Source organism: Sus scrofa, chromosome 10 (assembly GCF_000003025.6).
Source record: "Sus scrofa isolate TJ Tabasco breed Duroc chromosome 10, Sscrofa11.1, whole genome shotgun sequence".
Taxonomy (NCBI): Eukaryota; Metazoa; Chordata; class Mammalia; order Artiodactyla; family Suidae; genus Sus; species Sus scrofa.
Genome location: NC_010452.4, coordinates 6,046,602 through 6,069,578, shown reverse-complemented (window position 1 = coordinate 6,069,578; position 22,977 = coordinate 6,046,602). Strand labels below are relative to the sequence as shown.

The 22,977-nt window shown below is 39.0% G+C and overlaps 1 protein-coding gene across 1 annotated transcript in view; it reads left to right on the top strand.

Moving 5' to 3' along the window:
* USH2A (usherin) overlaps positions 1-22,977 on the top strand; it is an 837,143-nt gene that overhangs the window by 593,155 nt on the left and 221,011 nt on the right. Inside the window, 2 exon segments of the mRNA XM_021064292.1 lie at positions 3,550-3,718; positions 17,248-17,469. Coding sequence (XP_020919951.1) covers positions 3,550-3,718; positions 17,248-17,469 — 391 coding nt within the window.

Genomic DNA, 22,977 nt, shown 5'->3' with positions numbered 1-22,977 from the left:
ACCTGTGAGTGGGCCCTTGCATGGTTTGTCAGATATACTTTTAAATTATGGCCATTTGCAGATTAATGTTCATATTAGTTGCAGTTTAGGAAGCAGATCAATAATACAGCCAGACAGAGGAGTTTGTAAATGGTTTTTATTGACAAACGATGCAGGAAATCCTTAGTTTGAAGATAGGATTTCACATAATGAAATAACCTTCCTATTTGTCAGCGACATCACACATGTAATGACTAAAGCTACTGCTAAATTCAAAAGAGTCACTGCAAAGGGACACAGTAATTAAGAAAGTGAGTTGTTGACGCAGTATGGATCAAAATACAAATTATGGTGGCTGACACTGGCTCAGTAGTAGTTATCATCTGAGAAATGTTATAAAACTAGGAGCTACTATCCTTTTGTTGACATTAGGCTCGAGAATTGTCACTATGCCTAAGTTTTCTATCATTTGGGGCCATTTAATGTGTGCTATCTGATGAATATACTTCCATAAAATGAAATTAACTCTAGGATGTCTGAGAGGAACAATGCTGGAATAAATTTTCCCATTAATAAGTTTCTCAAGAAGAAGGAACATTTTGACACATTAAACAAAGTCTGATTTTTATTTTAAGGACTAAGGACACACACAGATAGCATCAGTGAAAGAGAATAAAGGAAGTCAAAAATCTCAAGAGAAAATGTTTGTGAACTTCTGTTCGGGGTTAACGATGAATGCATATTTCCTGGGTGGGAGCTTGGAGAGAGGTGGGAAATAGACTTGTTGTGAGTCAACCCGGGGGGCTTGTTAAAGCACAGGTAGCAGGTCCCACCCCCAGAGTAAGTCTGGGGTAGAGCTTGAGAATCTGCCTTTCTAAAAAGTTCCCAGATGATGCCTCTGCTTCTGGCCCAGGGACCACACTTGGACCACCTCTAGACTACAGAGTTGCTTTGGGAAACCTGAGAACAAGGAACAGACTAACTATTGGAATATTAGCTACACCTCAGCTCAAGTTTTTAAAATATCCACGTATGTTTTCTGAGACGCCTAACTTGAATACCGAATTTTTTTTTAAAGAGACTTTTGAGATTTTCATTCAGAGGTGGGGGACTGTTCATTAAATAACAACAAAATTAATAATGAAAAAACAAAACTAGGTAGTGTGCACCCAAGAAGTTGCCAGCACTATGCCAACTCTTGGGCACGTGGCCAGTGACTTCTCTTCTAAAAAAATCTCAGGTCTAGGAGTTTTTATTTTTGCTCAGTGGGTTACTAATCTGACTTAGTATCCATGAGGATGCGGGTTCAATCCCTGGCCTCACTCAGTGGGCTAAAGACCAGTGTTGCCATGGGCAGCTGCAACCCCGATTTGAGCCCCAGCCTGGGAACTTCCATATGCTACACCTGTGGCCCTAAAGAGCAAAAGGAAAAAAAGCTCAAGTCCAATGTGAGAGTCCAATGTGCAATGTGATTACAAGGCAGAGATAATAGCTCCTTTTCCAGGAAGGGCCAAAGGTCTGTAAACATGGAAAAGAGCTAGTATTTTGGCCTGAGCAGATGAGTGGGTAGAAGAGGAATGGTGAGGCTTGTAGGAACAGATATGGTCAAAGGGTGGATTGGTTCCTGGACCCCCATGTAGTATTCGAGGAGCCCCGGGATACCAAACTCCAGGGATGCTCAAGTCCCTTGTATAAAATGGCACAGGACAGGTGGTCCACTTTAGCTGTGGGTTTAGCATCTGGGGATACGGAGGGTCGACTCAACTATCAGATTTACATCTTAGAGAACTATTAAAATATAGTACAGCAAGAGAAGGGAGAGATTTTCATCAGTCAAGAGGAAAACAATGTGTAAAGATATGGAAATACTGTGTGCTTTGGGGAAACTGCTTTATTTGTCAGTCCTTCCTCACATGGCCTCCCTTTCTTTCATCCTCAAAGCCTCTAGGGCTCATTCTAAATTACTGGAGACTGAATTTGAAGATTGAGAAATATTCTGTTTAGGAGGAGACCTCACAAGAGAAATAATTGCTTGAACATGTCCCCTTTGGGGACCCATCCATGATCTAAACCAGAGTGGGTTAGAAGGAAGACACAAGTTTCATACGACTGAAGGGGGTGAGAATGGCTTTGACCCTGAAAAGATGGAAGGGAACCAGATGCTGATGGCCCATCGCTAAATACATGCTGGAGTGAAAATTTCAAAAGGGGCTGATAAGTCTTAGAGAATCTTGTTGAAGGACAAGGCTCTCTGTGCTTCAGTGTCCAAACACACTCTGTGTGAACGACACCTTCGTGAATGCTCGATCATGAAGGAGGGCAAGAGTTTAGGTCATTGTCATGAGACAAGAGGAACGTATGTATTGTTTTACCCTGAAAGCAAAATTCACCAGCATGCCTAAATCCCAAACAAACGCATAGAGAAGAGTTTTTGCTTAACTCTTTAAAATGGGGTATAGTTTGAAAGTTTACTTGTCACACAGAATATGCCATCCCCCCAAAATCATGCAATTTATCCTCAGAATTAGACTAATGTTGCATCCTCATTGCTGATGACTAAATCTGACAAAGCAAATTCATTATAGTTGGTTTAACAGGGCCACCTGAGGAGCCACAGACGTAGACTTCTGCCCAATTTCTTTGCTCTTTGGTGAGCTTTTAAGAAATGAAATACTCAACTAGGCTTAAGACTTCGAGATTCCCTATTCCACTGCCCTTGCATTGAGCATGAATCAAATGTTGGTACAGGCTGGTAGCTGCAATGAACAGAAAGGAAAAAGAGAAGCACCTCTTAAATAGTGGTTGATTTTGCCTGCCGCAGGAAGCATCTATCTAATTAATGTAATGTAAGCCACGTATAGGTTCAACTAGTCATTGTTTCATTGTTACATTTACAGAGTGTCAGTCTCTCAGACCTCAAGCGAATATGCAAAATAATTATTTGATTGTTCAAGCACGTAATTTCTTCCACAGCTCCTGGGGAAAACACATTGTTAAAAGGGCTTTTCAAAATTAATCTCCATATAAATTTCCTCTTGTATATACGCGTATACATACATGGACACGTATAAATGTTGGACACTGTTGAGATTGCCTTGTCTGAAGATTGGGTTCATAAATAAGGGATCATATAAATTAGTATAAGGAAAAGGCAATGTATTAAAAAAAAATCAATGAGAGGCAGGTTTCCACAGATGTGGTGTTTTTAAATTAAGCAATCATTAAAATAAAAACATATATATGAAGAAAATTGTTCATTTACAATTCTAAATCGTCTTTACATTGGAAGCACTGACATGCAAAAGGTAATTCATATTTATAGAGTATTATAATAGCACACAAGGCACGGGCGAAGGCTAAAAGAAGCTACATTGTATCAAGTAGCATTGATAGAATTTGAATGATGCTGAGACAATGTATTCCTTGAAGCCTTTGAGTTTTTATCAGAAACAGGCCTCCTTTAGTCTCAGATCAAAGCCTTGTGAGGTAACAACTAGCTCACAGAAGATATGGCGGTATACTATTCTTAATTAAACTGATATTTTTTTACACTTGACTCCCCGCTTTCAGGTTTGCTGTCGTGGAACTCTCCACGACCCCCGACCTGGACACCGCTGCTGCGAAGAGAAGTACATCGCATTTGCCGCTAATGCAACCGGAGTTTGCTGTGGTGGCCGAATACGAGAGGCGCAACCAAACCACCAGTGCTGCTCGGGGTATTACGTTAGAATTCTCCCAGGTGAGACTCCTGTCCAGGTGTGCTCAGGTATCTTGGGAGCCAGAAAAAGCAGGCATGTGACTTATGTCAGAAAACTGTTCAAAGCCTCTCCCCACCAGAAACTGAACCAGTGGCCGGCTACAGATATCATTTCTCCTTTTTTTTTTTTTTTTTTTGTCTTTTTGCCTTTTCTAGGGCCGCTCCTGCAGCACGTGGAGGTTCCCAGGCTAGGGGTCCAATTGGAGCTGTAGCCACCAGCCTAGCCAGAGCCACAGCAACATGGGATCTGAGCTGCGTCTGCGACCTACACCACAGCTCACAGCAATGCCGGATCCTTAACCCACTGAGCAAGGCCAGGGATTGAACCTGCAACCTCATGGTTCCTAGTCGGATTTGTTAACCACTGAGCCACGCCGGGAACTCCAGATATCATTTCTCCTTTAAGCTTTCTTGAAATAGAAGCAAGACTAAGTACAAAATAGAGAGGGAATACAAAGGATTTATTAGAGGTACTACGTAAAGAAATCTATCTGGATATCCGGATAACTCCCTTTTTTGTGACCTTATTTTATTCACATGGCTGAGTATTTCACCATAAACTCTGGAAAGCTGTTCCCTGCTGTCTCCACTTCTATCCTGAAGGATGCATGCATTGTTTCTAGAGGGAACCAAAGATTCCATTTTTCTGAGGCCAGCCCACTGCTGGCATCTCCTAACTGCTCCCGGTCTGACAGCGTAGGGGGTTGCAGCAGAGAGTATTTGCCAGCAATTTTGCCCCCCTCACCTTTTTTTTTTTTCCTTCTGTCTTACCAGCCAACTGAATAAGCCATTTTCCAAGTTCAACTGCACAAAACAATGTCCAGTGAATATAATTGAGAATGAAGGTAACGATTGGCACTTATAAAACAAGTTTCTGGCAGGCTCTGCATTAAAGGCTTTTCATATGATCTGATGCCAGACATATTTTTTTCACAACTGTAGGAGACTGGTATTTTGTCTTAAGTTTACACATAAGGAAAAAAGAGGTTCTGAGAGAATACATAACATGCCCAGATTCCCCTAGATGAGCGTGGAAGGGCTGAAATGCACACCTCGGTGTGTCTTTCCAAACTCCATGCTCTTGAGAGTGCTCTACCTAACAGGTGTTAACAGAGTCCCATTGTGGCAGAGCAGGATATGGATCCAACACTGTCTCCGTGAGGATGTGGGTTCGATTCTTAGTCTCGATCAGTGGGTTAAGGATCCGGCGGCGGCGTTGCCACAAGCTGCAGCACAGGTCACAGATGTGGCTTGGATCTGGTGCCACTGTGGCTGTGGTATAGGCTTCAGTTGCAGCTCAGATTCGACCCCTAGCCCAGGAACGTCCGGAGTCCATATGCAGCAGATGCGGCCAATAAAAAGGAAAAAAAAGAAGAAAACAAAAAGCGTTGGCATAGTTTTTTTTAATGACTATTCCAGAATTCTAAAAATCTTCGTTACTATCCATTATCATGTATTCTGGAAAAGGCATTAAGAATACAGATTTTTTTCTTCTTTCTGCCTAGTTTAATGCCTGTGTCTTCCTGAAAAGCATAGAAAATGGGTATGAGAGAAAGAGAAGAAAGTGTGTGGATGCCCGAGAAAAGCTGACGGCTTTGCGACGTCTAGTTTAACAGGAAATGTATGCCAAGCCGGTATTTAATGCGTGGGTTGTTCGGTGGACCTTGTGTTTGCTATAAATATATCCATCTAAAATATCTCAGTTGAGAAATCATCTCACCCCCATCACTTTTGCAAAACGTTGGAGCAAAAAGGGAGGGTGAAGTGATGAAATACGGTGCAGCTTTATTCGAGGCAGGAGTCCTCTCTTCTTCATAATTTTCCCTTAAAATTAATAGAATATCTGCCTTCATAGAAGTACAGTTATTTCTGATTCTCACTCATAAATGCTTTCGTAAGTGAATAACTATCAGCTGGCCTGAGTAAGAAAACAATGGTGATGGGACGAAGGATTTTGTAGAAAAGCTTTAACTTCTTTATCCTACAAATTGTAGTGTTAGGCATTCCATGAAACACTGTCCAAAAGCTTACTCTCTCAAAATAATTGACATCTGGGGAGTTTTCAACTATATTTCACATCTTCCCCCTGTTGCAGAAAACATTGCCTTGAAAATGATAATTACGTAGGTGAGGTGGAAATTTTCTGTTGCCTCACCCTCTCCATCCTTCAGACCGCTGGGTAGCGTTAGGCTTTTCTCTAAGTCTAGTGGAGAATGAAATAATCATGTTTTCATTTCTAAGTCACAGGGAAGTTTTTGATAAGTCATGGTTTGCACTTAGCCATTCCAGCTCTGAAAAATATCCTCCCTGCCTCAGAATTGATGAAAGACACTTGGTGGCATCTGTCACAGCTCTGAATACTTAGGAGATTTTCCTGTCACCTTTCTTAATTCTATCACAGATTTTGATCTAAGAAAACGTTTTTTCTATTTGCAAACAAAATTCAACATTTTTTTCCAAAAGCAAAATGTCATGGAAGCCCAAAGGTCACTTACTGATATTACACAAAATTTTTTTTTTTTTTTGCTTTTTAGGGCCACACCCACAGCATATGGAGGTTCCTAGGCTAGGAGTTGAATAGGAGCTGCTGCTGCCAGCCACAGCCACAGCCACAGCAACACAGGATCCGAGCCTTGTCTGCAACCTACACCACAGCTCACGGCAATGCCAGCTCCTTAACCCACTGAGCAAGGCCAGGGATTGAACCCGCAACCCCATGGTTCCTAGTCAGATTCGCTTCCACTGCACAACGGGAACGCCAACACAGAACTTCTTAATAAGTCACTTTTAAAAGAATTTTTTTAAACCTCCATGTTCTCCCTCAGGCCTTGAGCATTTTAATATCCACCAAACTGTTGAGCAGGGCTCACATTTGGATGTCTTTTAAGTGGTTCGTTTTTCACAGGATTAGAATGCCTCCTTTGGTGTCAAGGGGAAAAAAAAAAATGCCATCTTAAGGGAAAATCAAAGAGAGTGTTTTGCTCCAATCATTCATCTCAATGGACCGAAATGAAGAGATTATATTGTGAGCTCTGTCTTCAGCCAAGGGTCTTTATTAACTAGTGTAACACCGGCTACCTCAAGAACGAAAGCTTGGTGACCCCAGACCATCTTGTATTTCAGTGTAATTAAAATTCAATCAGCAGTCTGCCAGTTCAAGGCTGAGACAGGTAGAGGCATTTTGATATTTCTAGATAAGTCGGGCATATTGGTGAACAAGATTGACTTCATTTTCGTCACACCTTTCCTCCACAGAACCCCGTCACAAAAGGAAGGAATGCTTTTTCCACTCCTTTTTTTTTTCTAAATATGCTAATGACCTCAAGTGAGATGTTAATGTGGGTCATTGTTTGATAAGAATAACAATTAACTGTGAAGACTGCGTGGTAGCTTTTAGAGAGAAAACATTTTCAAGCCTGTCGCGAAATAGATTCATTTTGAGAGGTTAATGAGAAGGCGACTGATCCTTGTATCTTATGTCTAATAGCCCTTTTCTGAGAGGAAAAAAAAATCAGTGGAACGTCTCATTGATGCAATCCACATGTCTTTTTATGAGGCCTTTTCTTTTGTCAGTAACTAAATAAAATTCGGAGGGATTCAGGAAAATATGAATAAAATATCCAATTGATTTTTTTTTTACCCAAAAGTAGCTTTGTTTAAAAAAAAAAATTGGTTTTCCCCAATGTCGATGTGTACAGTTTCCTCTAAGCCTGCCATGGTCCTAAGTGATGTTTAATTAACTGATGCTGCCCCCTGGACCATGTGACACATATAGTAAAGTTTGCCAACAAGAAACACTGTATTTTCAGCTGTAGAGATTTAAGAAGGATGGAAAGTACGTTGCAGACCAGACAGGAGAATCCATTCACCCAGAGAAATGTACCAAAGACTAACTTCTCTGTTCACAGGAAGCTCTTTTCTCCTTCATTGGCCTCCAGTAGAATCATCGTGAAACATTAACCAAGTTCCCTTCTACTCTTAGATACCATGTTACAGGAGCCTTTCAAAGACTGTGTGTCCCCTGCATGCTAGGAATTCATATCTTGAGAGAAAACTGAGAATGCCTTGTACCACTCCTGGCTATTTCCTCTGGAGAAATGAAGCCTTGTATTGACACAAAACCCCGCACACGAATGTTTATATCAGCTCTATTCATAATTTCCAAAAACTAGAAATGGTCCGTAAGTCCCTCAGTGGGTAACTAGACAAACTCTGGTAAAACCACACACAGGAATACTGTGCAGCCATTAAATGAAACAAGCTGTTGAGATAGTCCGAAACAGCATTATGCTGAGCGAAAGAAACCAGTCTCGAAAAGTTACACATTTTAAGATGACATTTGTATGACATGAAACCAAGCAGAACCTTGCAGGATGTGCCCTGGTCCAAAAGCCCCCTTGGGTCCTCATTTCTTGTTTGTGGAAAAAGACTTTAGTCTCCCAGTCCTCCTGTGAGTTCCAAAGACCAGACCTTTGCAGTTACTAAGTAGGGAAGTGAAGGAATGCAGAAACAAAGGAAAAGTAGTTAAATGAAGAAAAGTAATGACAATAATTCAGCAATAATGCAAGAGTCCTAGTTGCCCCCAAAGGTATATACATAACAGTTTGATGGATATCTTTAAGTTGTTCTTGAGGAACTAAGATCCACCCCGCTCACCCCCATAACCCCACCCAAGTGGAGCATGGTGACTGAATGCCTGAGCATAAGCACGTAGACCCAGACTGGTTGAAACCAGAACATTGATGATTTGCGGGTGCCTTGAAACATCACTCTTGTTACCAATTAATCAGAAGACAGTCATGTACCCTGCAAACCTCATTCAAATGTTGCCCCTAAAAACCTTTCCCTAAAACCATCAGGGAGTTTGGGTCTTTTGACCATGAGCCACCCACACTCTTTGCTTGGCATCCTGCAATGAAGAATGCTGTGCTTACCTTCGCCACAATCCAAGGTCCGTAAACTGGCTTTGCTGCATGGCAGGCAGGTAGACCCAAAGCTCAGTCCGGTAACAGACATGTATGTAAAGATGAGTCACAGAGATGGAGGACAAATCAGTGACTGCCAAGAGAACAGAAGGATGGAGAGAGAGTGACGATAAAGCATTAGCATGAAGGAGCATAAAACTCTTTTGTATTCTGATGATATTTCTGTGGTAAAATTCGCAGAACTGTGCATCCCAAGCTGGTCAGTTTTACTGGATGATATCTTTTCAAATAAATTCTGCTAAAAGGAGCACACCTTAGACTTCTATCTCCATTTTTACAAGTAGGAAAAATGAGACGTGGCAACATGACCAAGATCAGAATTTCCATGAGTAAATATTATATTGAGCCCTTTATTATGTAAAGCCCTTATATATCATGTGTTATGATAATGTGATGACTTCATATGTGTAATATATTTTTATGCTATCTTGATAGAAACGAAAGCAAACAAATATATCTGCATTCAATTACCTTGAAAATTCCTATTAAAAAAAAAACAAGCAGAAAGTGATCTCATGAGACCTTCTTACCTTTTCCACCTCTGGAAGCTGCCCACATTCATTGGCTATGGCCCCCTTCCATCTTCCAGGCCTGCAATGGCCAGCGGAGCCTTTCTCACATCGTGCCGTCGAACTTAATTCCATCTGCTTTATGAATTTCCCTTTGCCATAGACCTTAACATATCCACAGGTTCCAAGGATTAGGACGTGTGCATCTTTGGAAGGCTATACTTTGCTTACCACACTAAGGTTTGTGTTAAATAATTACAAGAATTAAGAGTGCATTTCTGTAAACTGTTGGGACATAACTGTCCCAAGTCAACACAAAGAGATTCTCTAAGTGTGAATGCCAGAGATATATGAAAAACTGCCAAGCTTATATCTGTTACTCTAAATTAAGTAGCTGTCTTGGGGATTGGAGATAAGATGATATTAGGGTTGAGAACTACAGGGAAATCAGAAAGCACAATCTTGTTAATGCCCCTTAAGTCTTAGTGTTATATACGAGTTATTTGTCTTTTCAGATGGAATGACTAATGTGTTAGGTATAGGGGGTAAGAAGTACTTTCTGGAGGCATGTAGATGCAATGGCCCACGGTTATTCAAGAGCACCTTTTTTTTTTTTCCCACTGTACAGCAAGGGGGTCAGGTTATCCTTACATGTATACATTACAATTACATTTTCCCCCCAGACTTTCTTCTGTTGCAACATGAGTATCTAGACAAGGTTCTCAATGCTATTCAGCAGGATCTCCTTGTAAATCTATTCTAAGTTGTGTCTGATAAGCCCAAGCTCCCGATCCCTCCCACTCCCTCCCCCTCCCATCAGGCAGCCACAAGTCTCTTCTCCAAGTCCATGATTTTCTTTTCTGAGGAGATGTTCATTTGTGCTGGATATTAGATTCCAGTTATAAGTGATCAAGAGCACCTTTTTTCAAAAAATACATTTTGAGACATTTTCAAGGACATAACCAGATTTATAGAGACCTTTAAGGGTCTAGCCTCTTCTAGGAATCCTGTAAGTGAACTATCTTTACCCCAGAGACAGATTCAGGATCTGAAATGTGGTCACAGAAGCCTCAGGTCATAGGTACCATCATCGAATTATAGACTGGGAATTCTTCTGGGAGTTCCAGAAAGAGACTTTAGGGTGCCCATTTAGTAATGGCATCCCATTCTTTTATAGAGTGGATCTTCTCCCAACAAATGCACTGGGGTTGGGATTACTAAACAGAAAAGTGTGTGGATTCAAGAGAGAACAGAGAAAGTCAAAGGCAGAGTCTGAAAAGTATTTGCAGTTTCTCCCATTGAGACATTCGGGATATTCCTAGGAAGGAATGATGGAAAAGTGATAGGGTTTATGGTAGATGATGTTGCCTAATGAAACCTTCTATTGTTACAGTTGCATGGATAGTTCTCTCTTTTGTGTTGAGGGTAGTTACGGATTGACAGGAGCAACTGCTTGTGCAGAGGGGGTGATCTGTCACCATTTGTTCTTTTCCTTTTTCGGTTCTGTCTCTCTAGCTAAAGTAGAGCAAGTATTTTTCTTTTTTCCCTGAATTTAGGTCATCTTTTTCTTTCTTTTTAAAGAAATTTTCTTAGAGTATAGTTGACCTGCAATGTTGTGTTAGTTTCAGGTGTACAGCAAAGTGAATCCGTTGTACATAGACACTTGTCCATCCTTTTTCAGATTCTTTTCCCCCCTACACCACCACAAAGTAGAGTATTGAGTAGATTTCCCTGTGCTGTACAGTCCGCGTTACCCATTCATTCCATGTATAGTAGAGTGTATATCCCAATCCCAACCTCCCAATTTATCTCTCACCCCAGCATGTTCATTTTGGCAACCCTGAGTTTGGTTTCGAAATCTTTGAGTCTGTTTCTGTTTTGTGGAAAAGTTCCTTTATATCATTTTTTAAAAATTCCACATACTGGTTATTTCATTTGATATTTGTCTTTCTCTGTTTGATTTATTTCACTTAGTATGATAATCTCTAGGTCCATCCATGTTGCTATAAATGACATTTCATTCATTATTGTGGCCAGGTAATATTCCATTGTGTATATACATAGCACATCTTCTTTATCCAGTCCTCTGTTGGATATTTAGGTTGCTTCTGTGTCTTGGCTATTATAAATAGTGCTGCAATGAAGATAGGGGTGCATGTATCTTTTTGAATTGTGGTTTTCTTCGGATATGTACCCAGGAGTGGGATTGCAGGATCATAAGGTAACTCTTTATTTAGTTTTTTGACGAACCTCCATACTGTTCTCTGTAGTGGTTTACATCCCCGCCAACAGTGAAGAGGGGTCTCTTTTCTCAACACCCTTCCCAACATTTATTTATAGATTTTTGAGCAAGATTTTTCCTAATGTCCCTTTTACTTACAGTATAGATGGTTGTTTGGGGATAGACTGGACATAGAGCTCTCCTTGTTCTTGGATTATCTAATTGCTTATTCTGAAAAGCTATTGATTTGGTCTGATTTTTTTTTTCCCTTTTTTCTAAGACAAAGTATCTTCCAAGGATCAGCAAACCCTTGTAATTTAGAGAGGAGAGACAGTCTGCTCTCCTCTTTTCTGTTTGGGGGGAAGTTTTGGTATCTTCTTCACTTCTTTTGAGACCAGAGTAGTCCTAGAAGGCAGTAGTTAACCAGTCTCTGAAACTGGGCATGGAATTGTGTTTCCCTGTTTATGGAGCTGGAGTTTTTTTTAACATATATCATTGTTTTTTTGGCTACAGTTGCAGTACGTGGAAGTTCCTAGGCCAGGGATGGAAGTAGAGCTACAGCTGGGCCCTGCGCCACAGCCACCAGATCCAAATGATCATGGCATCACCAGATCCAAGCCACATCTGTGCCCTGGGCTTCGGCTTGCAGCAATGCAGGATCCCGAATCCACTGGGTGAGGTCAGGGATCAAACCCACATCCTCACAGGGACAGTGTTTGGTCCTTAAGCCGCTGAGCCACAACGGACTCCAACACATATCATTTTAACCATTTTTAGGTGCGCACCTCAGTGGCATTAAACTCACTCCCATTGTTGTATAACCGTCATCACCACCACCTCCAGCACCTTTTTCTCTTCCCAAACTGAAATTCTGCACCCATTAAACATGAACTCTCTCCTGGCCCTCACCCCCACCGCTTACAACCACTGTTCCATTTTCTCTAAGAGTTTGACTTCTCTATGTGTCTCACATAGTAGGACCATACAACATGATGCTTGTATGGTCCTTTCGTGACGGGCTAGTTTCACTTAACATGATGCTTTCAAGGCTCGTGCGTGTTGTAGCCTGTGTCAGAAGGTCCTTCCTATTTCAGGCTGAATGATGGTCCGTTGTGTGTAGAGTCAACATCTTTTTATCTGTGCAGCTGGTGATCCACCTTTTGGCTGTTGCCAGTAAGTCTACCATAAATATTGGTGTACAGCTATCTGTCGAATCACTGCTTTCCATTTTTTTTTTTGGCTATAGAGACAGAAGTAAAATTCTTTTATCCTATGGTAATTCTGTGTTTAACTTTTTGAGGAACTGCCATAGTATTTTCCACAGCAGCTTGCACCACAGCAATGCACAGGGTTCCAATTTCTCCACTTCTTTGCTAACACTTGTGATTTTCTGATTTTTTATAATAATCATAACTGGTTGTGAAGTGATATCTCATTGTGGTTTTGATATACCTTTCCCTATTAATTAGTAATATTGAACTTATTCGTGCTTATTGGTCATATGTATATCTTCTTTGGAGAATGTCTGTATGCGTCCTTTGTCCATTTTTTTAATTGGATTGTGTTTTTGTTAATGAGTTGTAGGAGTTCTTTATATATTCTGGGTATCAATCCCTTATAAAATATACAACTGGCAAATATTTTCTCCTATGGGTCAGTTTTAGTTAGAAGACAGTGTCTTTTTTTTGACCACCCCATGCCATATGGTGTTCCTATTCCAGGGGTCGGATCTGAGCTGCAGTTGCAACCTGCATTGTGCAGCAGCACCAATCCCTTTGCACCACAGTGGGAACTCCAGTCGATAGTATCTTTAGGTGCATAACACTTTTTTATTTTGACAAGATCCAAATCATCTTATTTTTCCTCATATGCAAGAAATCATTGCCAAATCCATTGTCATTAAACTTTTCTCCTATGTTTTCATCTAAAATACATTTAGGTCTTGTATCCATTTTGATTTAATTTCTGTATATGGTATAAGGTATAGGTTGACTTCAGTCTTTGCTTTTGGACATCCAGTTTTTCCAACATCAATTGTTGGAAAGGTCATCCATTCCCCCACTGAATGGTCTTGGCATCTTTGTTGAAAATCATTTGATTATACATTTATTTCCAAGCTCTGTTCTTTTCCATTTGGTCTATATATCTGTCTTTGTACTGGGACCATACTGTTTCAATTACTGTCACTTTATAGTAAGTTTTGAAACCAGGAAGGAGACCTCCAGTTTTGTTCTTTTTAAAGATTATTTTGGCTATTTGAGGTACCTCAAGATTCCTTTTTAATTTTAGGATGCATTTTTCTATTTTTGAAAAAAAAAGCATTGTTGAGATTTTGATAGGGATTGCATTGAATCTGTAGGTCACCTTGGGTATTATTGATCTTAATAGTATTGAGTCTTCTAATACCAGGACTTGGGATGTCCTTCTATTTATCTAACTCCTTAATTTATTTCAGCAACATTTTGTAGTTTTTACTGTACAATTATTTCACCTCTTTGGTTAAGCTTATTCTTAAGTATTTTTATACTACTGTAAATGGAGTTGTTCTTTAAATTTCCTATACACACTGTTCATTCTAAGTATATAGCAGCACAACTAATTTTTATATGTGGATTTTGTATCCTTCAGCTTTCCTAAATTCTCTCATTAGTGTAAACAGGTTTTTTTTTTTGTCTGTGAATAATAAGTTTATATTGTCTGTGAATAGAGCTAATTTAACTTCTTCCTTTTCAATGTGGATGTCTTTTCTTTCTATTTCTTGCCAAATTTCTATGGTTATACTTCCAAAATTATATTCAATTAGAAGTGGCAAATGTCAGCATCCTTGTCTTCTGATTTTAGAAGAAAATTTTCACTGTTGAATATAATGTTAATTGTGGGTTTTTCACATGTATTGTAGCTTCTTCCATTTCTAGTTTGCTAAATGTTTTTGTAATAAAAAATGTTGAATTTTGTCAAATACTTTTTCTACATTGGTTAAGATGACTGTGCATTTTGCTTCTTTTATTCCATTAATGTGGTGTGTTACAGTGGTTGATTTTTCTATGTTGAATTATCCTTGCATTATGGTAATAAATACCACTTTGTTATGTTGTATAATTTTTTTAATGTGCTACTGAATTGAATTCAGTTTGTTAGTATTTTTTTTGAGAATTTTTACATTAATACTTATATGGGATGTTGTCTGGAGTTTTCTTTTTTCTTTCTCTCTCTTTTTTTTTTTTTTTTTGGAGGGAAGTGGGGGTTGCACCCTTGGCATATAGAAGTTTCCATTCCAAGGACTGAAACTGTGCCACAGCGGTGGCCCAAGCCACCGCAGAGACCATGCTAGATCTTTAAACCTCAGTGCCACCAGGAAACTCCTGTGGTTTTCTTTCCTTGATGTCTGTGGTTTTATTATCGGGGTAATGCGCCCTCATTAATTAAGAAGTATTTCTTCGTGGTGCGTTACATGTTGTTCAGCAGAGAGGATGTGCTGTGGTTTAAACCAGTGGAACTGAGAACAAAGTGGGAACGTAGGGGACACAGCAAGGAGCCTTTAGGTACTCATGGCCACATGAAGTGCAGTTTTGATGGGAAGCTAAAATCTCAGGACACAGTACTGATGAACCTCTATAAACGAGTTTTCCCCAAGTGGACGTATGATCCATATGTACCGGAACCAGTACCTTGGGTGAAAAATTAGATCTCTTCAACAGTACCTGAAGAGGACAAGGAAAGATGGATTCTGTGGGCTTCTGTCTTGTTGCTACCAGTTAGCACTCTGAGGGTGGGAGCCCATAGGTTGTGACTGGGCAATTTGTTTTCTGCATAGGCTTAGGGGTCTCCTACTCCTTTTTGCAGAAGACTTTCTGAACCTTAACGAGGTGTCTCGGTTAAGTATTGATGTTTTTCTATCCTACTTAGTCTGAAAACTATTAAATCTTACTGAAATGTCAAAAAAAAGAGAAGTCTTTCTTCCTCTTCAATATTTTAAAGGAGTTTGTGAAGAACTGATGTTAACTTTTTAACAAAATCTTTGGTAGAATTCAGTGAAGCCATCTGGTCCAGGGCTTTTCTTTATTGGGAGGTTTTTGATTAATGATTTAATCTAGTTACTAGTTACAGGTCTATTCAGATTTCATATTTCATCATGATTTAGTCTTGGTAAGTTATGCGTTTCTAGTAATTTGTCCATTTCACCCAGTGGGATGGGTTTTTGACCAATGAATTCTGGACAAGAAAGACTTCAGGGATAAATGCAAAGAGTTCTTGTCCTATTTTTGTACTCTTTAATAATCTACCCATAAATATTGTCCCATATATTTAATATCCTTTTGGTTAGCACGTCATCTTTCTTTTACTAACCAAGCTTTTGCATATGCTAGCCTCACAAGATGAACTAATTGACAGAGATCAGGGAGTCCAGGACTATAAATTCCTAAGGCAATCCTAAATTCTTCAGGGAATCTGTGCCTTTTTTAAGATGGTTTGGCAAGTCATTAACTAGATTATGTAAATCTTATCTGGATCATGGTTTAAGCTATAAAACCTGCCAGGTTGGCCATCATACTCATATACCTCATAAGATTTAATGAAGGGCTAGTGTCCAGGGATAAAGATATGTTTAAGAAGGGGCATTGGAGGTGATAATGTGTCCGTGTAGGTTCGTCAGTTGTAACAAATGAACCACTTTGGCGAGGGATATGGATGATGGAGGAGGTTATACATGTGTAGGGGCAGGAGGTACGTGGGAATCCCATGAATCTTCTCAATTTTGCTGCGAACGTAAAATTGCTCTAGAAAATAAAATATTTTCAGAGAAAGAAGGGGCAGTGGAGGAAAGAGAAGAGGGTCTGTTGAAGGTGCAGGAAGAAGAAAAGTAGTAAGGCAAGGGGGAGAAGGGGGGCAAGGTTCAAGAGACCAGGAAAGAGGTCAACCCAAAACTGGGTCATGAGATAGAGAGGAAAGGTGAAGTTTGATTTTTAGATCTCTCAAGTTCTTATTAATCCTTTCTATGGTATCATTAAGAAAGCAATTTTAAATTTGTTCTGTCTTTTGGAGTCTTCCTGTCTTTTAGAAGCTGCATAACATATTTTTTAAAAAAAGTTGACCATTGGTATTTAGAAGAGTTGAACTGTTTGATCCATAGGCAACAGGCAAAAGACTATTTTATTTTTTTTCTTAAGTTTCCCAGACTATAATGTAAAGGGGAAATGTGGATTTCACTACATCGGTGAAATTCACTGTCTGCCATAGTTCATAAAAATACTAGTATGCCGACTGAATGTGGTATTTTTTTTTTTTTTTACCTCCCCACACTTAATTAACCTTTCCATTGGAAATGTTCTGTCTGGTTAAATAAATGATCATCAAAAGCAATACTGATGTATCAAGAATTGATTCCTGAATTCACCCTACTTTCCAAAAAAAAAAAAAATACCCTAGATAGAAAAGTGTTTGTAGACAGCCTTTTTTTGTAATGTCACTTACTCCATGTCACTAGATCTAATGTGCTCATCACGTATTAGGGATCAGAGAAAAAGAAGAGGCAACATAACCTTACCACTTAAATTGGAATGTGTGTTTATGAGTAAACACACAGCTACCTTTATACAACTTCAAACGTATTCAATTTGAAAATTAAATATTCAAAAAAATTTTTTTTGAAGTTGAATTGAGATTTAGGCAACTCCAATATGATGATATCCCATCAACTGGTTGGCATCTGCAAGATCATGGTGATAAAATGTAGTTGTGAGTCAAAGCATATTTTTCTTAACTCGTGCAATGATGGTTATTGTCCTAAATTGACAGGTGAAGTATGTTGTCCAGATGAACAGCACAATCGGGCTTCCACTGGCATCGGCGACTCCTGCTGTGGCAGAATGCCATACTCCACCTCAGGAAACCAGATTTGCTGTGCTGGGAGGCTCCATGATGGCCATGGCCAACAGTGCTGTGGTGGACAGATTGTGAGCAAAGATTTGGAGTGCTGCGGGGGACCACAAGAAGGTGTGACATACAGTCGCCTTCCAGGTAAGGGACCTTTGTCTACTTTTAAATAGATGGAGAATCTGAGAAGCAGACAGATATTTGCCCTAGATATAAACACATTCATAATAAAAGCTCACATTAATTATATCTAATGTGACAATTAGCTACATACTGTCTGACAGATAAAAATGTAATCACACTTTTAAAATATTTGTAATTGAAGCAGAGCTGATTTACAATGTTGTGTTAGTTTCAGGTGTACAGCGCCTGATTTAGTCATAGATAGGTAGGTAGGTAGATAGAGGGATTGATTCTTTTTAAGCTTCTTTTCGCTTACAAATTATTGCAAAATATTGAGTAGAGTTCTTTGTGCCATACATATCTATTTTATATATAGTAGTGGGTATATGTTAATACCAAACTCCTAATTTATCCCTCCCCCCTGACCTTTCCCTGTTGGTAACCATAAATTTGTTTTCTAACTCTATGAGTCTGTTTCCTTTTTGGAGATAAGTTTATTTTATATAAGTGATATCACGTGCTGTTTGTCTTTCTCTTTCTGACTCACTTCACTTAGTATGATAATCTCTAGTTCCATCCATGTTGCTGCAAATGGCATTATTGCATTCTTTTTTATGGCTGAGTAGCACTCCAGTGTGTGTGTGTGTGTGTGTGTGTGTGTGTGTGTGTGTATCACTTCTTCTTTATCCATTCCTTTGTTAATGGATATTTAGGTTTCTTCCTAATTAGCTATTGTAAATTCTTCCTAATTAGCTATTGTAAATAGTGCTGCTATGAACATTGGGGTGCATGTATCTTTTAGAATTCTAGTTTGATCTATATATATGTCTGGGAGTGAGATTGCTGGATCTTTAGTTTTATGAAGAGCCACCATACTGGTTTCCATGGTATCTGCAAGTGTGGTGAATAATGAATGAGTTAGTATGTGTGGAAAATTGATGACATGTATGGGGTACTAATAAACACCGTTATTATTATTATCTTTTAGTTGTCATTGTATCCATCCTAGTGGAACCAATCCAACCCAGTGGAACTTTTTTTTTCATTTTTTAAAGTTTTTTTGAAGTGTAGTTGATTTTCAATGTTGTGATAATTTCTGCTGTACAACAAAGTGATTCAGTTATACATGTACTCACATCCATTCTTTTTCAGATTCTTTCCCCACATAGAATATTGGGTAGAGTTCACTGTACTATATGGCAGGTCTACACTGGCCAGACTTTCCATATACCACAGTGTGCATTTTGCCAACCCCAAATCCACAGTCCATCCTTCCCCAGCACCTGTCCATTTTGGTAACCATAAGTTTGTTTTCAAAGATTTTGAGTATGTTTCTGTTCTGCAAATAAATTCATTTTTATCCTTTTCTTTGATTCCACATATAAGCAATATCATATAATATTTGTCTTTCATTAGGGTACATGTATATTTTCAAATTATGTTTTTTTCCAGATAGGTGCCCAGCAGCGGGATTGCTGGATCATATGATAGTTCTATTTTTAGTTTTTTGAGGCACCTCCATACTGTTTTCCATAGTGGTTGTGGCAGTTTATATTCCCACCAATACTGTAAGAAAGAATGTAACTTCCCTTTCTCTGCACCCTCTCCAGCATTTATTATTTGTAGATTTTTTTGATGATGGCCAACCTGGCCAGTGTAAGGTGGTACCTCATTGTAGTTTTGATTTGCCTTTCTCTAATAATTAGTAATGCTGAGCATCTCTTCATGTGCTTTTTGGCTATCTGTATGTCTTCTTTAGAGTAATTTCTATTTACATCTTCTGCCCATTGGGCTGTTTGTGGGGTTTTTTTGACATTGAGCTACATAAGTTGTTTGTATATTTTTGATATTAATCCCTTGTTGGTCTCCTTATTTGCAAATATTTTCTCTTATCTGTGGGTCATATTTTCATTTTGTTTATGGCTTCCTTTGCTGTGCAAAAATGTTTAATTAGGTCCCATTTGTTTATTTTAGTTGTTATTGTCATTACTCTAGAAAGTGGATCTGAGAAGATACTGCTGTGGTTTGTCAGAGAGTGTTCAGCCTGTTTTCCTCTAAGAGGTTTATAGTATCCAGTCTCATGTTTAACTCATTGATCCATTTTGAGGGGTTTTTTTTGTGTGTGTGTATGGCATGTTTTAATTTCATTCTTTTTTATTTAATTTTATTATTATTATTATTAAAGGATGGTTGATTTACAATGTTTCTTTAAGTTCTGTTGTACAGCAAAGTGATCCAACCACACATATCACCCTGTGCTCTTCAGTAGGGTCCCATTGCCCATCTATTCCAAATATAACATTTTGCATCCAAAAAAATCCCAAAATGCCTATCCATCCCATTCCTTCCCCTTTCCTCCCTGGGAACCCCAAGTCTGCTCTTCTTGGCCATGATCTGTTTCTGTTTTTTGTTTGTTTGTTTGTTTGTTTTTTAGATAGGATCATGTGTTCCATATTTTAGATTCCACAAATAAATGATATCATATGATATTTGTCTTTTTCTTTATGGCTTACTTCACTTAGTATGAGAGTCTCTAGTTCTATCCATGTTGCTGCAAATGGCATTAGTTTCTCTTTTTTATGACTGAGTAATATTCCATTGTATATATGTACCACATCTTCTTAATCCATTCATCTGTCTATGGACATTTAGGTTGTTTCCATGTCTTGGCTATTGTGAATAGTGCTGTTATGAACATGGGGGTATATGTATCTTTTTCAATGAAAGTTTAGTCCAGACATGTGCTCAAAAGTGTAATTGCTGGATCATACTATAGTTCTATATTTAGTTTTCTTTTCTTTTTTTTTTTTTTTTTTGTCTTTTTGCCTCTTTTTTGTCTGTTGTTGTTGTTGTTGCTATTTCTTGGGCCACTCCCGCGGCATATGGAGGTTCCCAGGCTAGGGGTCGAATCGGAGCTGTAGCCACCGGCCTACGCCAGAGCCACAGCAACGCGGGATCCGAGCCGCGTCTGCGACCTACACCACAGCTCACGGCAACGCCGGATCGTTAACCCACTGAGCAAGGGCAGGGACCGAACCCGCGACCTCATGGTTCCTAGTCGGATTCGTTAACCACTGCGCCACGACGGGAACTCCTATATTTAGTTTTCTTAACTACCTTCATACTGTTCTCCATAGTGTTTATAGCACCTTACATTCCCACCAACAGGGGATACCCTCTCCACCATTTATTTGTTGACTTATTAGTGATGACCATTCTGACTAGTGTGAGGTGGTACCTCACTGTAATTCTGATTTGCATTTCTCTAATAATTAGTGATGTTGAGCATCTTTTCATATGCCTGTTGGCCATCCACATGTCTTCTTTGGAAAATATCTATTTAGGTTGTCTGCCCATTTTTCACTTGGTTGGTTGTTTTTTTGTTGTTGTTGTTGAATTGCATGAGTTGTTATGTTGCTGGGAAAACTGGAGAGCTACATGTAAAAGAATGAAAGTGGAACACTATCTAACACCATAATCAAAAATAAACTCAAAATGGATTAAACCCTAAATATAAGGCCAGATACTATAAAGCTCCTAAAGGAAAACATAGGCAGAACACTCTTTGACATAAATCACAGCAACATCTTGTTTGCTCCACCTCCTAGAATAATGGCAATAAAGACACCAATAAACCAGTGGGATCTAATCAAACTCAAATGCTTTTGCACAGCAAAGGAAACCATTAAAAAAATGAAAAGACAACCCACAGAATGGGAGAAGAATCTTTGCCAATGATGCAATAGACAAGGCCTAATCTCCAAAATAATTTCATTCTTTTACATGTAGCTGTCCAGTTTTCCCAGTACCACTTACTGAAGAGAGTGTCTTTTCTCCATTGTATATCCTTGTCTTCATTGTTGTAGATTGGTTAAAATAGGTACATGGGTTTATTTCTGGGCTTTCTATCCTGTCGCATTGATCCATACTTCTCTTTTTGTGCCAGCACCATAGTGTTTTGATGACTGTAGCTTTGTAGTATAGTCTGAATTCAGGGAGCCAGATTCCTCCAGCTTCATTTTTCTTTCTCAAGATTGCCTTGGCTGTTGGGGTCTTTTGTGTTTCCATGCAAATTTTAAACTGTTTTGTTCTAGGTCTGCAAAAAAATTAAATTGATACTTTGATAGGGATTGAATTGAATCTGTAGATTGCCTTGGGTAGTAGAATCAGTTTGGCAAAATTGAGTCTGCAAAAAAATTAAATTGATACTTTGATAGGGATTGAATTGAATCTGTAAGTTGCCTTGGGTAGTAGAGTCAGTTTGACAATACTGAGTATTCCAATCCAAGAACATGGTATATCTTTCCATTTGTCTGTGTCCTCTTCAATTTCTTTTAACAGCATCTTATAGTTTTCAGAATATAAGTCTTTAGCCTCCTTAGGTAGGTTTATTCCTTGGCATTTTATTGTTTTTGATGTGGTGGTAAATGGGATTGTTCTCATAATTTCTCTTTCTGATCTTTCCTTGTTATTGTCTAGAAATGCCAGAGATTTCTGTGTATTAATTTTGTGTCCCGCAACTTTACCAAATTCATTGATGAGCTCTAACAGTTTCCTGGGAGCATCTTTAGGATTTTCTTTGCATAGTATCATGTCATCTGCAAACAGTGACTGTTTTACTTCTTGTTTTCCAGTTTGGGTTTCTTTTGTTACTTTTTCTTCTCTCATTGCCATTTCTAAGACTTCCAAAACTATGTTGAATATAGGTGGTGAGAGCGAACATCTTCATTTTGATCCTGATCTCAGTAGATATGCTTTCAGCTTTTCACTGTTGAGAATGATGTTAGCTATGAGTTTGTCATATGTGGCCTTTATTATGTTGAAGTAGGTTCCCTCTATGCCCACTTTCTGGAGAGTTTTTTTTTTTTTAATCAGAAATGAGTTTTGAATTTTGTCAAAAGCTTTTTCTTCATCTATTATGATGATCATATGTTTTTTATTCTTCAGTTTGTTAATGTGATGTATCACACTGATTGACCTGCTGATATTGAAGAAACCTTCAATATCACTAGGATAAATCTTACCTGATCATGATGTATCATCCTTTTAAAATATTGTTGGATTCAGTTTGCTATTTTTTTTTTCTTTTTAGGACCACATTCATGGCATAAGGAAGTTCCCAGGCTAGGGGTCAAATCAGAGCTATAGCTGCTGGCCTACACCACAGTCACAGCAACACAGGATCCCAGCTGCATCTGTGACCTCCTCTATAGCTCACAGCAGCACTGGATTCTTAACCCACTGAGTGAGGCTACTGATCAAACCTGCATCCTCATGGATACTAGTTGGATTCGTTTGTGCTATGCCACAATGGGAACTTCCAGTTTGTTAATATTTTGATGCAGATTCTTACATCTATGTTCATCAGCAACATTGGCCTGTAATTTTCCTTTGCATGTGGTGTCTTTGTCTGGTTTTGGTATCAGGGTGATGGTGGCCTCATAGAATGAGCTTGGGAGGGTTCCTTTGCAATTTTTGTAAAAGTGTCAGAAGAATAAGTGTTAACTTTTTTCTGAATGTTTCATAGAA